The sequence below is a fragment of the Chiloscyllium plagiosum genome, chromosome 13 (assembly GCF_004010195.1).
Source record: "Chiloscyllium plagiosum isolate BGI_BamShark_2017 chromosome 13, ASM401019v2, whole genome shotgun sequence".
Classification (NCBI taxonomy): Eukaryota; Metazoa; Chordata; class Chondrichthyes; order Orectolobiformes; family Hemiscylliidae; genus Chiloscyllium; species Chiloscyllium plagiosum.
Window position 1 is genome coordinate 9,620,200 of NC_057722.1, and position 15,155 is coordinate 9,635,354.

Genomic DNA, 15,155 nt, shown 5'->3' on the forward strand with positions numbered 1-15,155 from the left:
TGAGGGTCAGTGCAGTGGACGGTGGGGGAGGGGGGGGTGGCACCGGTGATGCAATATTGTTGGGGATATGAGTTGATGTGGCCATTTGTGATGACTTCTTTGAAAGGTACCTGGAGGTAATTTATTTACCTTCTGGCACTAAGGAAACATGGCTGACCGCTGTTAAAATCAATACCCAAACATCAATGAGGCCCTCAGCCTCAGCTAAAACCAAAATTGACCAGTATGGAGTGGATAGAGAAAAAGGTTTCTCAGACTCAGCTTCCTGACTCAATCAAAAGCCATTTGTTTTGGTCAAAGTTGTCTCTACTAGGACCAGTGAGCAAACGCTTGGTCAAAGAGAGAGTTTTTTTTAAGGCACGTCTTAAAAGGAAGGGACAGAGACCGAGAGAAAGACAGAATTCAGAGACCGAGGGTTTTTTTGGAGGGAATTCTAGAGTTAAGGATGAAACAGCCAAAGGCACTTTTACCAATAGTGGTTTTAATTCAAACCTGGGGCCCTCAAGTGGAGGAACACAAAGAGTTTGAAAGTTTGTGGAACTGGAGGAAGTTGAAGGTAAGGAGGGTTGAGAGCATGGAGGGCTTTGAAAGCTGTCTGCAGTCCAGCAATGGCTCAGTGTAGGGCAAAAATCACAGGAGAGAGGAATATGGTGGACCTGGTACAGGTTAGGATACAGCTGGGACACTTTGGATGAACTTACATGTGTACAAAGTAGACAGTGGGAAGCCTGACAGGACCACATGGGAAAAGTTAAGTCTAGGGATAACAAAAACATGGATGCAGTTTTCTGTGTCAGATCTCCAGCTTGTACGATTACCACCACTGAATTGTTACAGGTCAATCTGACTTGCTACAGCTCTCAACCCCAGTTTCTTCCTTTGAGTCAATCCTCGAGACTTACTCTTTGGTCCTAAATGGAACATAGAATATAGAACAGTACAGCACAGTACAGGCCCTTCGGCCCTCAATGCTGTGCCAATCGTTTATCCTACTTTAAGTTCAGACTAACCTACATATCCTTCATTGTACTATCTTCCATGTGCCTTCCAAGAGTTGCTTAAATATCCCTAATATATCCTCTTTGACCTGGTGTCTCTTTTTGTGGCTCAGGATAATAATTTGTTGAATAACACTCCTATGAAGCATACTTGATAAGTGCATGACATTAAAGGTTCCAAATGCTTTGCTATAAATCAGTCCTTATATAGCACTGTTTTCCTTAACATCTCTACCGCTGCTGCCTAACCCCCAAAAAAATGTAACAGGAGTTGCTGCATTGGTAGTTTACCATACTACATCGCTTGTGCTTTCCATACCTGCCCAAGCTGCTCCTGAAGCTGATCTCTCTCTTGTCGGACAATCACCATCTCACATTGTAGCTGTTCGCGGCTCTGCTCCACAATCTGCAGAGACTGATCCAGGCCGTGTTTCTCTGTGTCCAGCTCCATCTTCTCCTGCTTCACACGGACCAACACATCCTGGATGTTAGCCTTTGCCTTTTCAATCTCTTTCTTCTGACCCTGCAGGGCTGATCTGTCACTTTCCATCTAACAGGAAATGGAAATATCAAGTTGTCATTACCTCCAAATTTTGGCCTAATTTGAATTCCAAACTGGCAACCTAAAATGTTGGAAGGATCAGTTGGAAGCCTGTTCAAAGGTTGTGGATTAAGGTAGATGAACTGACAGCACAAATCAGGATAAATAAACACAATCCTCATAGCTATTACAAAAACAAGGTGACAAGGGGATCAAAGCTGAGAATTTAACATGCAGGGAATTTTGATCTTTCAGAGAGACAGGAGGGATGGAAAAGCTGGTGGGATAGCACTGTTCGTAAGAGATAAAATGAAGACAGTTATGAAAGATGATTTAGGCTGCAATGGGGTTATGTAGAGAGATGATAAAGTCTATTTGGCATAGATAAGAAAACAGCAAGGGTTAAGAGACATCGTTGGAGTAGTGTGCAGACCCCCAAGCAGTAGCCACTATGTGGGAAAGGCTGTAACATCAATAAACAGCATGAGCACATAAAAAGTGTAGAGCAATATTTATGGGTGAGTTTAATCATCATATTGTTTGGGTTATTCAAATTGGAAAGGGTAGCTATGACAACCAATTCATAGAGTGCCTTCAGGATAGTTTCCTAGAGCAATAGGTCATGGAGCTAACTACATTATTAATTTACCCTGATTTGCGCTGTCAGCTCATAACAGGTTATCTTGGATCTGGTATGGATAAAGAGGTGGATTTATAAATGACCTCAGTTTATGAGCTGAGTAGGGATCAGAAATTGATCAAATTTAATTTTCAGTTTGAGTGTGAGAAGCTTGGGTTGGAAACAACTGTGTTTAACATAAATAAAAGAACTTACAATGAAATGAGGATAAAGTTATCAGGAGGCATTCCCCGACTCTCAATAAAAATACATCGCAGTAAGGAGGAAAAATACTAAGAGTGATAAATCAACCATGGCTAACCAAGGAATTTAAGGAGAGTATTAGTTGAAAGAAAAGGCATATAAAGGAGGCAAAGTCAGTGACAGCTCAAAAACTGAAACAAATCCAGAATTCAGCAAAAGAGAACCAAAAATAAGGTAAAGACAGAGAAAATAAATTGAGGGCAAACAAGTGAAGAATACTAAGACTGACAATAGAGCTTCTTTAAATAGATAACAGTTATGAGAAAGGTCAAAGTGAACACAGGCCCCTTAGCAGATGAAACTAGGGAGATGGTAATTGGAACAAGAAAATGGCAGGGGAGAAAAACAAATATTTTGTATCAGTCTTCAAGATACATTGAACATCCTATTAATATTAAAGAATATGGGGGAGGCATCATCATCATTAGGGGAGTAGTATTTGACAAACTAATAAGACTAAAGGTAAGTAAGACTCCTGGCCCTGATGACAAGATCAGAAAAGAGGTTGCCACAGAGATATAGTGGATGCATTGGTTGTAATTTTTCCACAGATTCTTGGATTCTGCAGAAGTACAGAGGATGTGACACCCCTATCCAAAAAGGCAAGGAGGCAAAAAGTGGTAGTTATAAGCTGTTTAATCTGCCATTATTGTTGGAAATATTGAAATTTACTATTAAGGAAGTAATAGCAGAACATTTGGAAAATCATAATCTAATCAAGCAGAGTCAGCATGGTTTCATGGAAGGGAAATTATGTCTGATTAATTTAGTGAAGATTTTTTGAGGAAGTCTCAACTAGAGTGGATAGAGGGGAACCAGGAGATGTGTCACATTTGGACTGCCAGAAGGCATTCAGCAAGGTACTGCACAAAAAGTTATGCCATTAGATAAGGGTCCACATTATTGGAGGAAGTGTATCAGCAATGATAGAGAATTGACCAATGGGCAGCAAGTGGGGATAAGGGATTCTTCTTTTTCAGATCTGTGATCTGACCAGAGGGATTCCACAGGGATCAATGGTGGGAACACAACTGTTTACAATATGTATTAATAACTTCGAGGAAGGCAGTGAAAGTACTCTGGCCAAATTTGCAAACAACACAAAAGTAATTGGAAAGGCAGATTGCAGGCAGGATGCAAGCAGCTTACACAGATATATTGATAGGTTAAGTAAGTGGTCAAAAAGTTGGTAAATGGAGCCTAATGTGAGAAAATGTGAAGTTGTTCATTCTGGAAGAGAATAACAAAAGAACAGGATATTATATAAATGGAGAAAAACTGAAGAAAGCTGCTATACAAAGGTACTTGTGCACAGTAAACCGAAAAGCTAGCACTCAGGAGCAGAAGGTCAGGAAGGCTAATGGAATGTTGGCCTTTACTTCAAGGGGGTTGGAGTATAAGAATTGGGAAGTCTTACTGTAACTGAACAAGGTGCTGGTGTGCTGTGAGCAGTTTTGGTCCCTTATTTAAGAAAATATATAATTTCATTGGAGGTAGTTCAGCGAATATTGGGACTTATTAAGAGTTTAGAAGAATGAAAAAATGATCTCATTTAAACATTTAAGAATCTCAACTGGCTTGACGGGATAAATGCTGAGAGGAGACTGACTCTATGCCGGCTGGGCCATAGTCAGTGTGTTACTGTTAACCTGGGACAATCAGGAAAATCCTGGAAAGAAAAAGATATAACTAGGAGATAGAAAAAGAAAGTAAATAAATGCTGAGAGGATGTTCTCCCTCCTGGGAAAGCCTGAGTAGGGCAATCATGTGTTAAGGGGAAAGGGCAGGAAAGTGGGTTTGAGGAGCGTCACGCCAGCCATGAACCTTTTGAATGGTGGAGCAAGCTCTAGGGGCCAAGGGCCCATTGTTTTTCATATTTTTTATGGCCTTAAGCCACTGCATTGGAATTGAGCCCAATGCATTTCTTGCCTTTACATTGTGATCTACAAGTTATGGCATCATGGAATGCATAACCCTCGTGTGACTCTGTATAGCCAGAAGTCATCAAAGGGTGGACAGGAAAACTCTGTCAAGATCTTCTGGGATTGAACCAGTTAACTCACCTGGAAAAATACCAAACTTTTGGGTCAATCGACCTTTGACTGGTTCGCACACTGAAATCAGAACTATTGGAAATTGAAGCAGTTTCCATCAAACATTGTTCCCTTATATAGTTCAAACCATTTAACCATAAAAACAAAATCAAGTCAAGTTAGGATAGACACATAGTTAAGGTCACAACAAAGAACTGGAGAGGAGGTTAGCAAAACTGGTTTATCCAGAGAGTGGTCAGCATGTGAAATTCTCATCCAGAAACTGTCACTGAGGTAGAATTTATAAATTATCTAAAGGGAATAATAGAAATCTATGTAAAAGAAATACATTGGCAAAGCGTGTCTTTTCTCAGTAATATTCTAATGTTATTCAAAGTCTTTCCAATTTGTACACATCAGGACAATACACTCTCCACTATTGCCAAGTTAACACTAGGCAAGTTGATTCTGATTAGTCAAGGAAATGCCCTGAGAAATTGACCAGCAAATAGCAGTCATCTATTTTAGTTGTACTGAAATCAGGGCTCAGTGTGTGTGTACATGTTCTTCATGTCTGCAAAGAACAGGGCTCCTGTACTCAAATATATAGTTTCTGTGACAATAAATCCCCAGTAAAAACAACAATTTATATTCATAGCCTTGCTTCAAAGACTATATAAGCACTTAGAGCTGTCAATCTAAGTGAACTGACAGGCACCCTGCAGTGTAATCAGTCTTGCAGCACACACTCTCAGGCTCATGTCAACAGACAAAAGTGAAATCATAAGCGTTTTTTTTGAAAATTTGCATACATTTTAAAAAATGCCAACTGATTTAAATGCCTTTACAGCTTAAACCGCTCTGATGAATTAATCCACATTTTATACAATCTAACGTGACTTTTAACAATCTCCCAAAATTCTTTGACTCATCCCAAAAGGCAGCTCACCTCTTCAAACAGGTCATCTATCATTCCAAAGAACTTTTGTTAAATTTAGATATTTAGAATTGTAAAGACCGCAAGTCGTTCTTTGAACATCTCACCAATGAGAGTTGGATCTGACTGAAGGCTACTTGAACGAATGGCCTAATTCTGCTCCCACATCTTTACAGCCTTATAGGCTACAGGGAGAAGGCAGGTGAATAGGGATGAGGAAGATATCAACCACAATTGATTGATGGAGCACACTCAATGGGCTGAATGGCGAATTCTGCTCTTGCATCTTAAGGTGTTATGCCCCACTGTACCTTTTTCCTGTGCAGTTGATTCCATGAACCATGAATATACAGAGCACCCAGTTCCAACCTGGTGAAAATCATTGGTGGATCAGGAAGGCACCTTTCTGATTCAGGCCTCCTGTACCATTTTGGATAAGCGAGAGATCCTCTCCACTATTGCAAAAATTGGGGCTAGAATTTCAGTCTGCGTCTAGTTACAGGAGCAAAAGGAAATCACCCGTTCATAGACACACAAAAACATAATTGCTATACAACGAATACAGAGGAATTCTGGTGGCTCAGTGGCAGTGTCGCTGCCTCTGAGCCAGGAGACCTGCTCCAGAGCTATGTGATAATATCTGTAAACAAGCTGATTTGAGAACATCTAGAATGAATACAGGTGATTAACAATGTAGAATATCTTCACCTGGAAGGTCATAGATACAAAATAAACTTGCAAGGAGGTGAGAAATACAAATTTGGCAAGTAAGAATATTAAGGGACTTGTCAAACAATTGGGTTACATGTTATAACACTATCTGCAACCCACTCTCTTTGAGTGAGAATGTGAGATTAAAGGAACTTCAACATTAAAGATGGAAAGTCAGGATTAAAATGCTGTTGTGCTGACAAAATGGCCTAGTAAACTCAATAGGCTGAGTGGTCTTCTCCTGTTCTTTGCACTCCTGCAAATGAATGGTGCCAATTTAGTACCAAATATTTGAGGCAGCAGCATTGGCCTAAGTGCTGAGGCCACCTTGTAGGGCAGCACTATCCAATCAAAAGCAATTTTCAATGAAGGTATGTAATTTCAGTGTCAAGAGAAAGGCTAATACACAAAGGCTATGATATAGTTCAAGTATGATTGTTGTAGGTTTTAAGTTTAAAAAATTCATTTGATGGGATGTGGGCATTGTTGGTTGGCCAGCATTTATTGCCCGTCCCTAGTTGCCCTTGAGAAGATGATGGTGAGTTGCCTTCTTGAACCGCTGCAGTCCACCTCCTATGAGTTGACCCAAAATGCCATTAGGGAGGCCAGCAACAGTGAAGCAACGGCAATACATTTCCAAGTCAGGATGGTGAGTGATTTGGAGGGGAACTTGAAGGTGGTGGTGTTTCTATATATCTGCTACCCTTGTCTTTTTAGATCTAAGTGGTCATGTGTTTGGAAAGTGCTGTCTGAGGATCTTTGGTGAATTTCTGCAGTGTATCTTGCATCCACTGCTGCTACTGAGCGGCACTGGTGGATGCTTGTGGATGTAGTGCCAATCAAGCATGCTGCTGCTTTGTCCTGGATGGGATAAATGGATGGGATATTGCATGGGAGTTATACAGGAAACAACGTTCTCTAATCCAATTCACTAATCTTGTTTGGTGATAAATTTGAATAAGATTAACTGGCTGTTACAATGGCATCCAATCTGGGTAGAAAAATGAAAAAAAAACCAAATATCAACAAAATACTACTTTCTTCCAAAAGTAGATGTAAACAGTTAGCTAGCACATGAACTTCAAACAAAAACATCAAGTGTGATCTTTGCCCAAAATGATTGCCAGCCAAGCATGAAGTTCAATGACCCTGGTTGCTGTGTTAATAACATAGTGAGTGATGTTCTTAATGTAAAATATTTAGGGTCACAATAACCTGCATACCTATAGCGATGTGATATTTCTTCAGCACAAGGGTGCGATTGAGTAGGCCTTTCGTCTCGAAAGTGGAGAAGTCATCTCTTTTATACGTAAGACTCTGGAACAGCTTGAAAAGGTGTGTGCTGGGACAATGTTTCTCCAGGTCAGAGAGATAAAAACCAGGGCTTGCAGTCTCAGATTAAAAAGATGGCTATTTAGAACTGAATGGAGGTGAAATTTCTTGATCACTCAAAGAGCTGTGAATCTTTGGAATCACTGCCATAGAGAGAACTGTGAACATTCAGTTGGTAAGTCTGTTCAATACAGAGTATGATAAATGAAAGGATGTTAAGGACATCAAGTGCTACAGTGATAATGCTGGACTGCCAAGTTCAGACTTATACCAGCCAGGAACTTATTGAACGGTGGAGCAGACACCAAGGAACCATCAAGATTGAAACATCAAGGCTCACTATTGCCAGAATTATTTTTAAAAAGTTAGAGAATTCATAAAAATACACAGCATTCCCTATTTTCTGTACTTTAGACCTAGGTTATCAGAGAGCACAGACCAGGTTTATGAACAATGATTACTATTTATTACAAATAAACAGATTCTAGTGACATGCAAATAATTGTGAAGCATCAACATAACTATAAGCTAAAACTCTAACCTTTTCATAAAACTCACTTCCCACACACATACAGATAGACACCAAAAAAAGTGCTATGGGCTGAGGAAAATACTCAGAAGACTGCTCAATAATCCCTGATTTAGGACACAGAAACATCCAGTCCTTTCAAAACAGGAACAGCTAGTGGTGATGGGGAAACCAAAGAGCTGTCACAAGTAGAATTAAGACTTTTTGGACCTGCAGAGACCCACCTCACAATAGAGGACAGCATATTGTCATGGTGAATAAGAGTGATTGTCCTGAGCAAAGGTGCCATCAAATACTAACTGAACTCAACTTCTCACCAACATCTTCATTTTGAAGAGGCCTGGATGGCATTAGTAATGTCTGGTAGGTCAGGCTTGGATGTAGACATAGCTGCGTTGGAGGGGCAGTGCCCGGAGTGACAACAAGGGCAAAAATTAGCACCTGCAGCTCCTGCAGATTCATGGGAATGGCCGGGTAAACCCTGGACTCAGTTGCATGTTGACTATGCAGGTCCTTTCATGGCTTCAACATTCTCAGTCACTGTGGATGCCCACTCAAAGTGGTTGGATGTGCAGAGAGTTAATTTGTCAAACACGGGGTCGACAATAGAAAAACTGTGAGTATCTTTTTCAACAAAACTGATTCCTGGAAGTGCTAGTCATAGATCATGGACCATTGTTTACCAGCAAGGAATTTGGTTATTTCTTACAGTTGAATAGGTTTTGACATACAAGGACAGCTCCATACCTCATCCAATGGCCTTGCAGGAAGAGCAGTCCAAAGTTCAAAGGCTGGCTTGAAGAAACAGCCTACAGCCTCGCTGGATAGCAAGCTGTCATGGTTCTTATTTGATTACAGGACCACCCCACATGCAACTTCAGGGAAAGCACTGTCAGAATTGCTAGTCGGAAGAAGACTCCAGCACCAGGTTAATTTTGATCTTCCGGGTACCTTGGGGAGTAGGGGGTGGAGGTGGGGTTGGGAATGGGGTGCGGGTGGGGAAAGCTGGAGGATGGTATCAGGAATGTCAATACTAAACACAAAACTCTGCCAAGCAACAGACCCAGGTTGATAGGGGGGACAAAGTTTGGTGTAAGAATCACAGAAATGGCCCCGCATGGGTAATAGGCATGGTTGACGCGAGGTCAGGACTAGTGATGTATAAGGTTCGGGTAGGTGTGACCATTCTGAACAAGCATGTGGACCATAAGGAAGCAGCAAGTTCACAAAGCTACGGGAGCAAAGCTTGCCCTGCCTCTTGGAACAGATGGAAATCCCACTGGAACCTGTGGATTCATCCTCTCTCCGTTAGGCATTGTTGAGTACTCTGAATCCACAATAGAAGTAGGCACTTTGATGCCTTTGCTGCCAGGAGAGGAGAGTGAAAGTTTACCGAGTCTCTCCAGGAGTAAGCGATCAGAATCTTGCATTACACGCCATCCATATCGGACATTGAGTTGGAGGCAATTACTCAGATGGATGAGGAATGTAGTGATTGTAACTAGGTCAGCTAAGTGAACCTCATAGAATGTGAGTTCCTTGACTGGGGCTGTTAATCTGGTCCAATCAGAGAGACTTGAATAACATATTAAAAAAAGGCAATGTCAGAGAAGCTGACACTCTGGTCCCTGACTCTGAATGAGGCAGTACTAAAGTGTAGGACTATTCATGAGTAAATAAAGGGAGACTTGGTGATGGAATACTGACCTCTGTGGAGTTATTTCAATTGTGATATTGAGGCCACTTGCAGCTTTCAATGATCTCCTAATAATGATAATACTGGTATCATCTCCTCAGGTACATCAACTAAGATTAGGAATCGAACCCAATGCATTTCTGGCTTTCATATTGTGATCTATATGCTACAGTTTGCTGTTTGGCATCATGTAATGTATAACCCTCATCAGTCTCATGTACAGCAAGAGGGAGTGTGTATGGAAAAGTGACCCCCACTCTGTGATGATCCTCCGAGATTGTCTCAGTTAACTCACCCGCAGGAGGATACGGTTCAATTCAACCTTATCCTGAGCTAATCCTTCATTTAATATGCTCATCTTAGCAAGAGTGTCTCGCAGAGCATCTTCTTCGGTCTTCAGCTTGCTTAAGGACAACTCTAAGTCTGCGTTAGTCAGCTCAGCCTGAATGATGAAAGGAGGAGTGTCAATCAGAAAAATAGCATTAATGGGAGGGAGAAAAAAACAAACAAATTGCAGAAAAAGCGATGGAGATTAAATAAAACCATCCGTGGCCATAGAAGACAGAAAGAGAATTCAATGTCTTTATGAAACCCATTACATGCATTCAAAGAAAAACAATCTTTAGAAAGAATTTTTCTTAAAGATACAGCTGTTACTAGAAAGAATGCATATGGATTCTATTAATCGAATGATCCAACATTAGACTGCATCAACAAAGGAATACAAGCACATGTAAGCTTGCTTTAATACTAGTGGGCCCATACCAAGTAAAACAAACACAATGTCTCGCTAAATTGAAAAATAATTTTAAACAGGAGTTAATCCAATGAATTTAAAACTTTAGAACCCAAAGCAATAATACGAATGTCCTGAAGTAAAAATAAATTTAAATGCAGCACTCATAACTCATGCAGACCAGAGACTGCAAGAATTAAGTTAATAATGAAAAAGTACTGTATAGTCAACATGGACTTTCAAAGTCTCAGATGCCAGAACTTATAATTAGTTGCTGTTACCATTGTTTTCCTTGGCTCCCAGAGGTCATTCTCACTTTCTATCACAGTGGTTTAAATCCAGATGATTGCAATATTGTGTCATAGAATCTATTGTCAGGTGGTCTTGCATTTGTGCAAGCGTTCGATTTGAATCTCTGAAAAGTGCTCCCTCTTACTTTACACCCCTTAAATGTTGGGTTCTCACACTTTATACTGCACAAACATCCCCTTGAAACTCATGATCAGCTGTGGGCTTCTTGCACTCTGTGCCACGTACCTTGCTGAGAGCCTCAGCCAGGTCGACCTTCTCATTCTGTAAGACTTCCTTCTCCAGTGTAGCTTTGTTCAAGGCTTCTTTAACAATGACCAACTCTTTTCTCAAAGATGAGTTCTTGCTTTCCATTAGCTCCAATGCCTTCTGCCTGCAAGAATTAGCACATTTAATGATATCCAGAAGACATTAAAGAATGTCATTAGAGAAGCATCTTAACATCCCATAAAATGACTGCTATCAAGTCATCCTGGTTGTATTTGAAATACTTAATGAATTTATTGAATCCAAAATCCAAATGACTTAATTCGACTGTTATTTCTTACAGATAGATAAAATCACAGCTCACTGGGTTAGCGTGCCCATTGTCTTTCCTCATTCTTCCTGCCAACACATATAACTTTTCTTCACTAAATTTAATCTGCCATGTCTCTGTTTGTCAATCAATCACTCTGGAACTGGTCTCCTGAAATCTGTTGCAAAGCATCCACATTGTTTACTACTTTGCAAAATTTCCTATCAATAGCAAACTTTGAAATCATGCTTTCCAAGCCAGCCCAGGCTGTCATAATGTGAATAATGTCAGGAACAGTGGTGATTCTAATAACAGTCTCTGTGACCCCTTGAAAGCACCAAAGGAAATAAATAACCATTGGATCATCTGCCACAGTTGCTTTAATCAAAAATGTAGTGCTTTATTGTAGTCTTCTCATAAATGCAACAATACATGCAATGCACTTGTCAACCCTGTCCACTGCTTTAAAAGAACTAGATTACAAATTTCTGCTTACTTTTATTAACCCATTCTCTTCAAAATGGGCATTCATTTAATTCTTGATTATTTTCTGTAAAAATCAGTCACCATCGATATCAGATAGATTTGCCTATAGTTGCCCAATTTTTCTTTCTCTCTCTCTCCCCCCTCATTCTTTACTCTGAGATGTAACAGTTCCAATTCTCAATGCTGTGGAACCACCCCCCATTTTTTGGAAGATTGTGGCCGGAGCCCACATAATCTTTCGCTTTCTTGCTGCTGTAACACAGGGTGCATGTGTCCAAACTGAGTGATATTTCTACTTCGAGGATTGCTGACATTATGTACCAACTCTTGATCTATTTTCACCCTATCCAATATCTCTACTGCCTCATCTTTTATTAATACTTTCACAGCATCCTCTTCTCTCGATACAAAGTCTTCATTTATTATCTAAATCATGCCATCTGTCTCCACAAGATGATCCTTCTGGTCCATAATCCATTTCCTTTTCTTTGACGACTACTTAATTATTCAACTGTTTGTAAATTATTTTTGGTCCCTCTTATGTTTGTCACTAATCTATTCCCACTTATCCGCTCCAGCCTCCCCACCGACATATCACATTTACCCCCACCCCATCAGCATCCACCTATTGCCTTCCCACCTACCTACCAACCTAGCCCCACTCCCACTCCCATTTATCTCTCATTCCCCTTCCCCCTCCACATTCCTGATGAAGGGTTTATGCCCGCAACGTCAACTCTCCTGCTCCTGGGATGCTGCCTGACCTGCTGTGCTTTTCCAGCGCCAATCTTTTCAGCTCTGATTCTCCAGCATCGGCACCCTCACTTCCTCCTATACCCATGTTCTGTCGTCTAGTCCCTCTTATTTCCTGTTTCAGATATCCACTGTACTTCCTCAATTCTGCTTGGTTCTCTCTAATGAATCTTACAATTGTTATAAAATTGTTTTGTGTGCCTCATTTTAATCTTTATATATTTAGGTATAATTCCTTTCCCTCTCACCACAAAAACCATTTGCTTCATCAAAGTTTTGATAACAAGCTGTAATATTCTTTTCTAAATCTACTGGATGCTGTATTCAGTGTTACTTTGCTGAATACAGAAGACCCTGATTCTATCGATGGATCCCACAGACTCTCATTCCACAGCCACGGGACGCACACAAGACTGCACAAGAGAGAGAGGGGTCCAGAACAAATCTCTCCATGGACTGGAATCATCCTGCACTTATGAGTAACCGTATATCAGCCATAGGTGCAAAGTCTAAAGGAACTCTTCCATTCCCTAATTCCTAGCTTGCGTTTGTTCCCAGAAAGTAAAAAACAACAGAAAGAGCAAATAAGACATACTGGTCTGACTCGTGTCTTTACACCACAAAATGGAGGCTCAGTATATGCCTCAGTGATTAGCGCTACTGCCTCACCATGATGGAGACCTGGGTTCGATCTTAGCTTTGGATGATTGTTTGTGTGGAGTTTGCATGTTTTTCTGCGTCAGCATAGGTTTCCCCTGGGTGCTCCGGTTTCCTCCCAGACTCCAAAGATGTGCAAGTCAGGTGGATTGGCCATGGTAAGTTGCTCATAGTATTCAGGGGTGTGCAGATTAGATGGATTGGCCATGGTAAGTTGCCCTGTACTATGTAGGCTAGGCAGATTAGTTATGGTAAATGCGGGGATGGACGGTTGGGTCTGGGTGGGATACTCTGAGGGTAAGTGCAGACTCAATAGGCCGAGTAGCATCTTTCCACAGTGTGGGGATTCTGTGATTCTATTAATTTCCAAGTATTACTTTTTCTTAAAACACATCTTCCCTCTGGGCTTAAAGTTAAAGGAGCGGAATGGTTAACATCACCATCGATATTAATTTGTTAATGTGTCTGCTTACCCTCTCTCAACTTCTTTCTTGGCTTGTTCTTTGTCTTTGTGTAACTCCTCCTTCTCATCTTCCAGGTGATCTCGCTGGCGTTGCAAGTCAGCGTTCACGGCTTTCGCGTGCTCTACATCCATCTGCAAGTTATCGATTTGTTGGTTCAGAGAATGTACCAACTTCTCCAAGTTACCTTTCTCACTGAAGGGATTGGGGTCAGGAATAGGGGTGGAGGGAGGTGGGGGAGAGATGCAGGATGGAAAAGAACCTTTTGAATGTATCTCATCAACAGCTGGTATGTACATGATTCACAATTGTTAACGGCAAAGAATTGTCACAGTGGTAGCATTGACAAGCAACTACAATGGTACAGATTTGAAATCATTGCAGATATCTGGGGCGAGCTGTGATTGAGTGATATCAGCATTCTTAGAAAGGAAGACTCAGGAGATACAGATTTCTTAAGAGCCAATGATTTTCTTACCTGTAGTTTTACAGGTAGAAAATATCAAGTTGGAATTAGTCAATTTACTGACCTCTAATCTATGTGAGTGCTTAGACTGTAAATTGGATCATTCCACAGTACTCTGACATTTTGAGACAGAAGATTATAGGTTCAATTCCTATTCTGAGAACCAAGCACATAATCTAGACTGATATTTCAGTGTGAAGATTTTCATAGGTATAAGGAGCAGTCACATGTGATTTAACAATGGCAGAGGTGTGAATATTAGGTATTATAATTATTTTTCTCTGTTTGATCTATGTCAGTGTTTTCATTGAAAGTTATGCAAAGATGACCAAAGGAAGTCCAGTGATGGGTTTATGAATTTAAATCCTTTATAAACCGTTCAAGAGCTTGGCTGGATAAAGTTGTAGATGTTGATAAACTTATTTGTCAAAGGGGCAGCACAGCTGAAACTAATCCTCTTTTTATGTGGTTTTTGACATAAAACATTAACTCTCTCCTCTACAAACACTGTCTGAAGTTGCTGAGCATTTCCAACATTTCCTGTTGACATCTTCCATAGTCATGTAGGCATGCATCAGAACTCTCAGGTTCTATTTAAAAGCAATTAATAGACCTGCTGGTCCAGGGCATGCAATTCTGAGCACAATGTTCCTTTTAACTTCATAACAAGCACAGATTTGCCAATGCGAGATTATACCAATGTTTTCTTAAGGAAACCTGCCTTAAAGTGAGAAATAAGACTCGTGATAAGACGTAAACCCTGGACTGTTTAGTTGTAGTTACTAGTCAGTGGGAGTAGTGTATAAGTGTCTCTGGATCTTTAAAGAATTGCTTTAAAAACAAAAAAAAAACTTTGGATCAAATGTGAGCCAAAACACAACAGTCTTACTAGGTGTTCATCCACCCACTGCCATCTCTACAAAGAGGCTTTGAGTTTCCAACTGGCAGAAATCCACAGAGCAACATTTCTTTCCTGACCAACACACGTGCACTCACATGAATAAACTCTACAGTCTCAAAGCTGTTGGGAAATGTGTTTCTTAATTTTATTTGGATGTACAGAATGGCATTCACTGTTCAAACACATTTCTAATTAACTTGCCGGGCAGC

General features: G+C 40.6%; 1 protein-coding gene across 1 annotated transcript in view; it reads right to left on the reverse strand.

Annotated features, from left to right (window-relative positions):
• The window catches only part of crocc2 (ciliary rootlet coiled-coil, rootletin family member 2), a 296,277-nt gene that overhangs the window by 152,644 nt on the left and 128,478 nt on the right, over window positions 1-15,155 (reverse strand). The window contains exons 14-17 of the mRNA XM_043702904.1: window positions 13,592-13,774; window positions 10,934-11,078; window positions 9,956-10,102; window positions 1,318-1,548 (exon numbers count right to left, since the gene is read on the reverse strand). Of these exons, the coding sequence (XP_043558839.1) occupies window positions 1,318-1,548; window positions 9,956-10,102; window positions 10,934-11,078; window positions 13,592-13,774 (706 nt within the window). The remainder of the gene's footprint in view (window positions 1-1,317; window positions 1,549-9,955; window positions 10,103-10,933; window positions 11,079-13,591; window positions 13,775-15,155) is intronic.